Source organism: Nylanderia fulva, unplaced genomic scaffold, assembly GCF_048542155.1.
Source record: "Nylanderia fulva isolate GAGA-0341 unplaced genomic scaffold, ASM4854215v1 Scaffold331, whole genome shotgun sequence".
Classification (NCBI taxonomy): Eukaryota; Metazoa; Arthropoda; class Insecta; order Hymenoptera; family Formicidae; genus Nylanderia; species Nylanderia fulva.
Genome location: NW_028190402.1, coordinates 1 through 11071, shown reverse-complemented (window position 1 = coordinate 11071; position 11071 = coordinate 1). Strand labels below are relative to the sequence as shown.

The 11071-nt window shown below is 47.4% G+C and overlaps 1 protein-coding gene across 1 annotated transcript; it reads right to left on the bottom strand.

Moving 5' to 3' along the window:
• Window positions 1-4488: 4488 nt before the first annotated feature.
• Window positions 4489-9607, bottom strand: LOC146722317 (uncharacterized). Its single transcript, XM_085485015.1, has 2 exons — window positions 8582-9607; window positions 4489-8514 (listed from the first exon to the last, which is right to left on the bottom strand). Exons 1-2 carry the CDS (start codon window positions 9605-9607, stop codon window positions 4489-4491), a joined length of 5052 nt encoding a protein of 1683 aa, XP_085341141.1.
• Window positions 9608-11071: the final 1464 nt, after the last annotated feature.

The following is an 11071-nucleotide window of genomic DNA, read 5'->3' as shown; positions in this document are numbered from 1 at the left end:
TCAGACCCTACTTATACGGAAGACTTTTTACTATAATAACAGATCACAACCTTTAATTTGGCTACATTCCATAAAAGACCCAACTTGAAGTGGAAAACTAAACTAGCAGAATACAATTACGAAATTAAATACAAAAAGGGATCACTAAATAACAACGCCGACGCTTTATCGCGGAATCCACCCACGGATTTAGTTTTACCAATATTCGCTTCGGATAATGATGAGTCATCCGATAAATCCAAATTTTCAAGTAGACCAGGACCTTCCGTCAGATCAATTGAAACAAATGCTTTAATCCCTTACCGCAGTAACAATATTAATAATCCTAATTATGTTAATATAACCGAAAACGATTCTGATTCAGATGACGAAAGTTCAATTCCTAACAACCATAATCATGACTATGCAAATATGTCAAATATAAATTTAGAATACGACTACGTAGACCCAGCAGTTTCAGAAACTACATCAATTATACAACCTTTTCCTCAAATTCCGAGTAAAGTAAAAATACGTGAAATAAGAGACAATTTATTAAACCAAAAGGATAATCACGTAATTTTTATAAGCTTAGACGGATCACCTTACGATAAGGAAGCTGAACTTTATTCTATTGCAAATCTTTTGCCCACATACGAGAATCTTAATTTTGAAAGAATTAACGTAAAGAAAATCAAGTTAAACAATTTAATATCAATTCCAATAAGAACAAATAATCGACTGTCAATAGAACCGCAAACTGTAAAAAACTGCATACGCTCTTTATTAGACTGTGTTAACGAACTACAATTAACTTCCTTTAGTATTAGCAAAACATATAAATTCGATGACATCCTCTGGTCTTACGTTGTTAACCAGTTAAAAAAATTTTTCCACGACACCCGCGTAAATATAACTATTTGCCACAATCTAGTTGATAATCCTATCCCTACGGAACGCGTAAAATTAATTTCAGAAAACCATGCATCAGCATACGGTGGCCATTGTTACGTCCAATAATTCACCCTGCGGCAAATTACCTTCTGCACAAGACGGTCTTCTCTCGCGTCTACCTCGGTGGACGTTTAAGAAGCTGCTCTCTATTTGTTTTATGGGCAACCTGCTAGGCCGGCTATACCCAGGGAAGCCGAGAGCTTGAGATTCGATTGAGAGTATCGGACAGAGAAGAAAACTGACAGGTCGGGTCGATAAATAAAGATATTTTACAAGTATAATGTCATTTATTCATTTATAAAACCTTTACGTCGATATAAAGTTTATTGGTCCTGACGTGATTTGTGGGGGGCTTGAAATTGAGTTACAATATTACTGAGTTCCTGTTCAGAATTGTTAGGCTGATTAAGGTAAGTAATAAAAGAAGCGAAGTCGTCCTGAGCTTCTTCTGAGACGAAGTTACGAGTGTCGTCGGATGTGAGGTTCACGGTGTCCTCGTCAAGAATATTAAAGTTTTGTTCGGGGTTAAATTGTAAGAAAGGATCGTATTCTGACGATACAAGTTGTTGGCTTTGATCTGGGATATAATATTCGGGGTCGGAGAAGAAATGATTAGTTGAGTCTGTTCTGAACGTATTTGGTTCTGAATGCGACAGATCCGGAAATTGCGGATGAGAATAATCGATATAAGGTGGAAGGTTACGTATAGGCGAATAAACGTCTGGAGAAGGGGATCGAACGATTATTCGCGTAGGAAAAATTTGGACGTTAAGATTTAAGGGTCTGCGTGTCCTACGTTCGCGCAGCCAATGGAGACGTCGCTCGCTACGGTCGATCTGATTCCTCCGTTGGAAAGGAGAGACCATCTAACGGTTAGATAAATTTATATGAATAATATGTTTCGTTGAAGAGAGATTGCTTTATTACTTATAATAATTAAGTATGACTCACGTTTGCAGCGTGATTTACTTGTTAATGAAAGCGAACGGAGATGAAAGGTTAATCTATGTGAGACTGCCCTTCACCTGTTAATGAATTAACTTTATGTCAGTGATTGTTATAATAAACCTGTATAAAAAAAGAAAAAAGATGGGTAATAATGTGGGTAAAGAAAGAAAAGGGTTTGAAAAAGAGTATTGATATCTATCGAGGCCGGGAATGAAGTTTTGTATGTTATCGGCTATAAGTAAAGTATCTCTAAGTGGTAAAGTGGATTTCTATTTTATCGTTAGTCGGTAACGTAAAGAATATTAATATTTGTACCTTCAAACATCGAGGGTTAACGGTTGAAACATTGAAATAATAATTATAACAGTTTGCATTAAAAGAAGAGAGAGATAGTGATGCTGGGAGAGGGTAAGGATTTGAATATGAGTATTAATATCGATATTCTGAATATTAGTACTCGATATGTCGATAATTATATTTTAGGCTTTGAAATAAATAAATTCTCAATGATTCGTCAAGGTCACTGTCAGTCGGTATGGTAAAGTAATCGCAACTATTTGAAAATGCAAGGTGTAAAAAGCATAAAAAGGATAGAGAGATAGGTGTTCATCCGACTAGGCCGGGTTCTCAGGTTCTTGTCTTATTAGGCTAATGCAACGTTCACTTTACTAAACGTGCACCTCTGAGATGGCTTGCGAATATACCTTCTGACAGGATATTATCTTAATGTGTATTAAACAGGGTGAGGTGGGGTACACTGGTCAAAATGAGTTTAATTTCAATATGCAAGGATTCTGGGTACGTGTATTAATATCTATAACAAGAGTATTAATACTTGTACTTTCAAGCATCAAAGATTAATGTTTTAAACATCAAACTAATAATTCTTAGTAATTATCAAAACCTCTGTCATTCGGTTTGGTAAAGAAATTCGTTTGGATTATAGAGCAGAGAGAGAGTAAGCAGGGAAAGTTAAAGAAATACACGGTTACCCGTGTGAATTCTGGTCCTTAAAGGCTAATGCATACGTTCACTTTACTAAACGTGCATCTCAGAATCGTAGCAACGAATTTACCTTATGACAGAGTATCGTTCTATAAGTGGTAAATAGGATAAGGTAGTGTACACTTGTCAAATAAATCGAATATCAATATACAAAATCACTGTCAGTTGGTGTGGTAAAGTATTCGCAACTATTGGAAAATGCAAGGTAATAAAAGCGTAAAAGAATAGAGAGATAGATGTTCCGGCTAGGCCGGGTTCTCTGGTCCTTGTCTTAATAGGCTAATGCGACGTTCACTTTACTAAACGTGCACCTCAGAGATGACTTGCGAATGTACCTTTTGACAGGATATAGTTTCTAATGTGTACAGAGGAATTAGCGGCATTCAATTCGCTAATATGTGGTAGGATACAGGGTTACATACATATATAAGTAAGCAGTAATACAATAAAATACATAAGTATATTTAGTATAATGGATTGAATAAGTATGCGATATTGGTTAAATAGTATTGAATAGTATTGGATAAAATATCGAATAGGTCGACGATTGTAACGCAGACGTGTGCAGATGCAAATCGTAGATTGAAATAATATCGAGAATGCAGAGTGTTCGCGAACGCGCTGCGTGAGAGGAATCGAACGACACCAAAAAAGGATGAGTCACTTTTAGTATAAAAGAAACTTTTAATATACGAATCTTTACGGAAATATCATGTACAATACTTAACAATTAAACGCACAAAAAATTAACACAAAATCTAATCAGTTTCAGCGGACAATTCGAAATCAAAAGAAAAGGCGGTGGTCATCGATTTAATGTTCTGCGGTTTTTTCTAAGCGGTTTACTCTTATGCGTACACGGCGGAAAGCGATAAGACCTCAAACCGGGTGTGAGCTCCTCTTTTATCATTTTCGGAGAGGAGCCCACCCTCGCGTGAAGCGCCAATAATTTTGCGTGATTTTAAAGTGGCGCATGCTCAATAGCATATAATTATTCGGCGGAACGGTTGCGACACCGTTACTTGTTTGTGTATTTGAGCGTTTTTTTATATGACAGCTGTCAATTTACGACTCTTTTTTATTCCATTACAAACAAATGTGACTTTATTATTGCCGATCGAAGATTCTAGAATTTAACAATAACTATTTTCGAGATCGAACCTTGTCTCGACTGAAAACGTATAATATATGAAAATCCTAATTACATTTTACTGCCGAAATAATTTAACTGGCGATAAGAATTATTTTGCATCTCAAACATCCCGCCCGCCTTGTCGCAACGTGACAAATGGTTGATGATGATTTCGGAGCGGATCACATTCCGATGGTGATTGATGGTGGGGCGGGCTCGCGTCGGCGCGGTGAAATTCACGTGATGATCGCGTGTTGCGAATCGATCAGCTGAGTCGACGAAAACACGTGGTGATCGCGTGATGTGAATCGATCAGCTGGAACGGCGAAAACATGTGGCAGATGTGAACGGCGAGTGTGAGATGCAGTGAGCGGTGAAAATGAGACGAGTTTTAGTGCGGTGGTGAGCGAGACAAGTGATGTGTGACAATTGATATGGTGCATGATGTGATGATTGTGTAGTGAGTGATGCTATGTGTCAATGTGCGGTGTAGGCGCGTCGTTCACGCCCGGAAGAAACACGAGCTTGACGAGTGGGCGCACGAGCTCGGACGTGGCCGTTCGGATGGTCACGACGCGTGTAATTCCGTCGTCTCCGGGGTGCAAACGCAATATGCGAGCGAGAGGCCATCGGCTCGGAGGGGTGATCTCGGAGCGCACGAGACAGAGATCGCCGACGTGGGGTGCAGGTGCATCCTTGAGCCACTTGGTGCGTGGGGCGAGTCCGTGCACGTATTCGGATGACCATCGCTGCCAGAAGTGATCCCTCATCCGCTGCAGATGACGCCAACGTGACAAGGGGGACACCGTCTGCTCTGTCAATGACGGTTCCGGCAAGGCGAGGAGCGGTGCCCCAACGAGGAAGTGACCGGGGGTCAGCGCCGAGACGTCCTCTGGATCATCTGAGAGTGCCTGTAACGGACGTGAATTCAGACAAGCTTCGATCTGGGCGAGGAGTGTGCTCAACTCCTCGAACGTGAGGGTGGTCTCGCCGATCACCCGACGGAGGTGAAACTTGGTCAACTTTACGGCGGCCTCCCACAAACCACCAAAGTGCGGGGCCGCTGGCGGGTTGAAGTGCCAGCGGATTCCTTGATCGGTGGCGGCAAGGATGACACTTTGACCTTCGGCTGTCGCTGCGTTAAAGAGACCTCGCAGCGTCCGATCTGCCCCGATGAAAGTCGTGCCGCAGTCGCTGTAAATCTCAGCGCACAAACCCCGGCGGGAGATGAAGCGGCGCAGCGCGGCGATGAAGGCCTCCGAGGTGTAGTCCGAGACAACTTCTAAGTGAATGGCCTTCGACCAGAAGCAGACGAAGACGGCGATGTATCCCTTGTGCGCACGGTGTCCACGCCCCTTGCTGGTCCGGAGGAGGATTGGCCCCGCGTAGTCCAAACCGGTGCTGAGGAACGGTCGAGTTGGCGTTACTCGGTCCCGAGGAAGGTTACCCATCGGAGGCTGTGGTGTTGCGGCGCGCCATCGAGTGCAGGTCACGCATCGGTGTAGCTGCTGTTTGACGGTGGTCCTTCCTCGGGGCACCCAGAAACGCAGGCGGAGCAAGCCGAGAGTCAGTTGCACACCTCCGTGCAGTGTCCGTCGGTGGCAGGAATCAATCACCAGCCGAGTCAACCATGATGCCGCCGGGATGATCATTGGATGTCTTTCGTCGAGTGGTAGCTGAGCATGCTTGAGACGTCCTCCGACGCGCAGCACGCCTTGATCATCGAGGACCGGACTCAACCTCGCTAGGTGGCTTCGCGGTGGACTAGTGCGTCCAGCAGAGGCCGCAGCTACGTCCGTAGGAAAGTGGAGCGCCTGCACCACTCGCAGCCATCGAAATAAGGCGACGTCCAGCTCGTCCGGATGCAAAGTGCGGCCAAGTATGACGTCGCGTCTCGCCGGATTGAGCCATCGCCGACACCATGCAGTAACTCGCAGCAGCCTTTGTAGCTTCGGGAACCGGAGGAGGAGGTCAGGTTCGGCCGTGATCGGTGCCTTGACCACCAAACTGGTGGCTCGCTGCTCCGGGAGGTCATCCTCTGCGGCTTCGATGACGGAACAAGGCCATGCAGTCTCGTCTCCTGACAGCCAGGTAGGTCCTGTCCACCACAGTTTATGCTTAATGAGTTCGTCAGGAGTAACACCGCGTGATGCACAATCTGCAGGATTCTCTCGTCCAGCGATGTGTCTCCATTGAGCGTCTGGCAGCAGGGTCTGGATCTGAGACACTCGATTGGCGACAAAGGTTTTCCAGCGGGTGCTGTGTCCTTGAATCCAGTGGAGCGTGACCTTTGAATCTGACCACAGATGCACTGGCGTCGCTGTCAAACCGAGAGTAGAGCGCACGTGGAGCATGAGCGTGGTAAGTAGAGCTGCTGCACAGAGTTCCAAGCGAGGTAACGACACCTGCTTGACAGGTGCGACCTTGGATTTTGCCATCAACAGGTTGATTGATGTTTTCTCTGTTGCAGCGTTGCGGATGTACACCACGGCGGCGTACCCTCGCTCTGATGCGTCGGCAAACCCATGGAGCTGCAGTTGTGAATGGTCGGTCCCAGTGTTGAGCCAGCGAGTTATGCGGATGTCATCTAGAAGAGGAAGCTGATTCAACAACTGCCTCCAGCGGTGTGCGTCCTGATCAGGCAGCGGGGAGTCCCAGTCCAGCCGTTGAAGCCACGTCGTCTGAATCAGAATTTTGGCTCTGATGACGACAGGTGCGAGCCACCCCATCGGGTCAAAGAGTCGAGCCGTCTCGGCCAAAACTCGTCGCTTCGTGAAGTCGGTGATTGCACGCGGACGTATGGTGAAGGAGAACCAGTCACCTTGCGGATGCCATCGGAGGCCCAAGGTAGCGTGACTCTCTCCCTCCCATGAGTGCGGTTTGCGTTGATGCCGATGTTCCGGTGGAACTCCGGTGAGCACCTGCTGATCGTTGGCAGCCCACTTCCTCAAAGGAAATCCGCCCGCCATGCAAAGACTCCGTAGTTCCTGCTGAAGGTCGATAGCGTCCTCCAAGCTATCAGCGCCGGTGACCACGTCGTCGACGTAGCAGTCGTGTCGCAGTGCCTTGACTCCGCGTGGATATCGTGCCTCTTCGTCTGCTGCGAGTTGATGAAGAGTCCTGATGGCGAGAAAGGGTGCACACGCTAGCCCGTAGGTCACGGTCCTCAGCTCGTACTCGTGGACGTCATCAGAGCTGGTGTGGCGCCACAAGATGGTTTGCAGGCGACGATCCTCCGGATGTACAAGAATTTGTCGGTACATCTTCTCGATATCCGTGACGAGAACGTACCGATGCCAACGCCACCGAAGTAGGACATCAGCGAGTGTTGGCAAGAGATTGGCTCCAGTGAGGAGGTGTGCGTTCAGCGACTCTCCGGACCGTGTGCGCTGGGAGCCGTTGAACACGACCCTGAGCTTCGTGGTCGTGCTCGACTCCTTGAGGACCCCGTGATGCGGTAAGTAGCACCTAGGGCTGCAGGTTGTTGAAGTTGTGCTGACCTCCATATGTTGCAGGTTCTCGTATTCCTCCATGAAATCTCGATAGAGGTCACCGAAGCGAGGATCTCGTGCTCCCTTCCGCTCCATGGCTTCCAGGAGGCGCTCTGCGGGTCGACGAGTCTCGCTGAGCGGTGTCGGCGGCGGTGAAGTACATGGCAGCCTCACCATGTACCTGCCACTGGACGTGCGAGTGACCGTGCGCACGTAGAAGTCTTCGCACCTGGCTTCGTCGGCGGTGAGCGGTGTCCCAGCTACTGGCTCGCGTTCCTGCTCCCAGAAGCGTCGAACCATGTTAGCGAGGTCGTGGTCTGTGGTGCACTGGAACGTGCGGCGATGGCCTTCGGGTGCTGCGGCGTCGTAGCCTCCGGACAAGATCCATCCTAAGCTCGTCTGCTGGGCGATCGGCATCCGTGATCCGCCCTTGCGAAGGCCTTCCTCGAGGATCAGCGAGTAGACTTCTGCTCCCAGAAGTAACTCCGCAGGATCGTCATCCAGGAAGCGCGGGTCGGCCAATCGAAGTCCGTGGATGTGAGGCCAGCTACGATCTTCACGTTGAGCGGTGCCTTGTTGCAATGAGATGCGCGGCAGCACAAAGGCCACCACGCGAAGCTCGGCATTGGTCACGTCAGATGTGATGTCTATCGTGACCTTGCCACGCGCTGATCCAGAGCGAGTCCCTCCGATGCCGAAGATGGACAGATCCGTTGAAGCTCGAGGCAGCCGAAGACGCTGAGCCAGAGCCTCAGAGATGATGGACACCTCGGAGCACTGATCTATCAAGACTCTAACCTCGTGTGGTGATCCGTATCGATCAGCGACCTTGACGCGAGCGGTTGCGAGAAGGACGGCCTTGTGCGTCTTAGCTTGCCTGTGCAGTGACCAGTGTGGTGGCAAGTGAAGTGGCCTCAGCGGATGGTGTTGATGTGGATGCCCCGTGCAGCATGGTGTGGTGTCGTGCGTTGCAGGTGAGGCAATTCTTTTTTGACTGACACCGTGCTAAGAAATGATTGCCTAAGCAGTTGAAGCACAGTCGGTTGGTCTCCACGAACGTTTTCCGCTCAACCGCAGTCTTGGCCTTGAAGCTTTTGCACGTCATCAAGGTATGGTTTTCACGGCACAGTGCACAGTGAGGTGAATCCGCGCCTTGGTGCTTCGTGACGTGCGCTTTGGCGAATCGTGATGTTTCTCCAGGTCCCTTTGTGACACTCCTCGGTCGTGCGGCGTTGAGCGTCAATACTCGTCGACTAATAAAGTCGAGAAGTGCCTCGTTCTGTGGTGGTTCGGTGGAGTCTGAAGTGGTTGACTCCCATTCGAGACGAGTGCGTGCGTCGAACAGTTCGACGACCAGGTGGTTGAACAGGTCCATCCCATGCGAGTTGATAGGACGTCCGATGCTCTCCTGTGCGTTGACTGCGGCGGTGACAGCGTTGTGGATGCGGCTCAGCTCCTCGGCGGTATCTCCCTTCATCTTTGGCACGGCGGTAAACGTGGCAAAGTTGGAGCGGATTAATTCTCTTTTGTTATTGTAGTGCTTGTCCAAGATTGCCCAAGCGCGATCGTAATTGTCACTCGTGACAGGTAGTGACTTTATCAACTTTTCAGCCGGACCTGTCAGACACGAGCGGAGGTGGTGGAGCCGCTCAATGTTCGAGATCGAATTGCTGCTCACAATGGACAGAAAAAGATCGCGAAAGGATGGCCAATCGGCGTAGGCGCCAGAGAACGGCGGCAACTTGATGCGCGGCAGCGAAGACTTCGATGCGACGTCGACGGATGGAGATACGTTCGGCTTCCGGAAATGTTCGGCATAACTATCCAAGGTACTGCGTTGTGCAACGTACAGATTTTCCGTATCTCCATGCAACTCCGACTTGTAGTATTCGCTCTCACAATATTTTTCTTTCAGAGCTGCGCGAATGAGATCATGCTGTGCCTCGAATTTCGTCCACAGCTGATCTAAGATTCTGGTGCGTGTAGATACGGCACTGGCGGTAATGTTGGTCGTGCCCAGCTTCTTCAGGTATTCCACGGAGCGCGAAATACGGACCTGGATCTCACGTTGGCAATCGATCAACGTGTTCACATCCATGGTGAACTACGAGCACTCACGAACTACACGACGACACGTTCACAAACTTGCGGGTGCCGGCGAGAAGATCCGGCTCGAAGGACCAGAAATATGTTCGCGAACGCGCTGCGTGAGAGGAATCGAACGACACCAAAAAAGGATGAGTCACTTTTAGTATAAAAGAAACTTTTAATATACGAATCTTTACGGAAATATCATGTACAATACTTAACAATTAAACGCACAAAAAATTAACACAAAATCTAATCAGTTTCAGCGGACAATTCGAAATCAAAAGAAAAGGCGGTGGTCATCGATTTAATGTTCTGCGGTTTTTCTAAGCGGTTTACTCTTATGCGTACACGGCGGAAAGCGATAAGACCTCAAACCGGGTGTGAGCTCCTCTTTTATCATTTTCGGAGAGGAGCCCACCCTCGCGTGAAGCGCCAATAATTTTGCGTGATTTTAAAGTGGCGCATGCTCAATAGCATATAATTATTCGGCGGAACGGTTGCGACACCGTTACTTGTTTGTGTATTTGAGCGTTTTTTTATATGACAGCTGTCAATTTACGACTCTTTTTTATTCCATTACAAACAAATGTGACTTTATTATTGCCGATCGAAGATTCTAGAATTTAACAATAACTATTTTCGAGATCGAACCTTGTCTCGACTGAAAACGTATAATATATGAAAATCCTAATTACATTTTACTGCCGAAATAATTTAACTGGCGATAAGAATTATTTTGCATCTCAAACACAGAGTAATATATGGCTTATATCTATATTCAAAATTCAGAGTTCGGAATGTAACGTGGAATTGAGTTAGTATTAAATAATTAAATATAATGATTAAATATAATGAGTGTCCGTCGCGCTTTACTATTTAGGGATATGCGAACTGGCTTAAATACTCACAAGGTTAGACAATGTCTAATGTGCCTTGCTATGGTACACTTCGCTACTGTGTTCTTCCCTCTGAGTCTGAAGATCTGAGGAGCCTCGGTACCTCGGTCCGAAATGGCGGCTGTGTCTCGTTGTCTTCGGGACCCCGTAGTAATTGCTGGTTGGTTGACTGGTGTTAGAAGTACTGAACTTGACTGTGCTGGCGGAACAACTGCCGTTCCGTGCTGGGTGCAGGGTTTATATACCGTAAAATGTGGCTCGTTCCTCCCATCGGGCGATATGGCTTAGCCAATGGCAAGTGAAGTACGCCGGGGAAGTACCGGAGATAATCTGTTCTTGGTAGAGATTGCGTCGGTTAAGTCCCGGAGAGATGGCTTCTCAGTAGCGATAGCGGTATTCCTTTGGTGACTCATCGCTAGCGATTTTCAACCGTCTTTTATTCTCAGTAGCGGTAGCGGTATTCCTTTGGTGGTTTATCGCTATGCGCTCCAACTTTTCTTATCATATTCTCAGTAGCGATAGCGGTGCTTCTTTGGTGACTCACCGCTATGCGGCTTGCAACGGGCCTTCCTTAT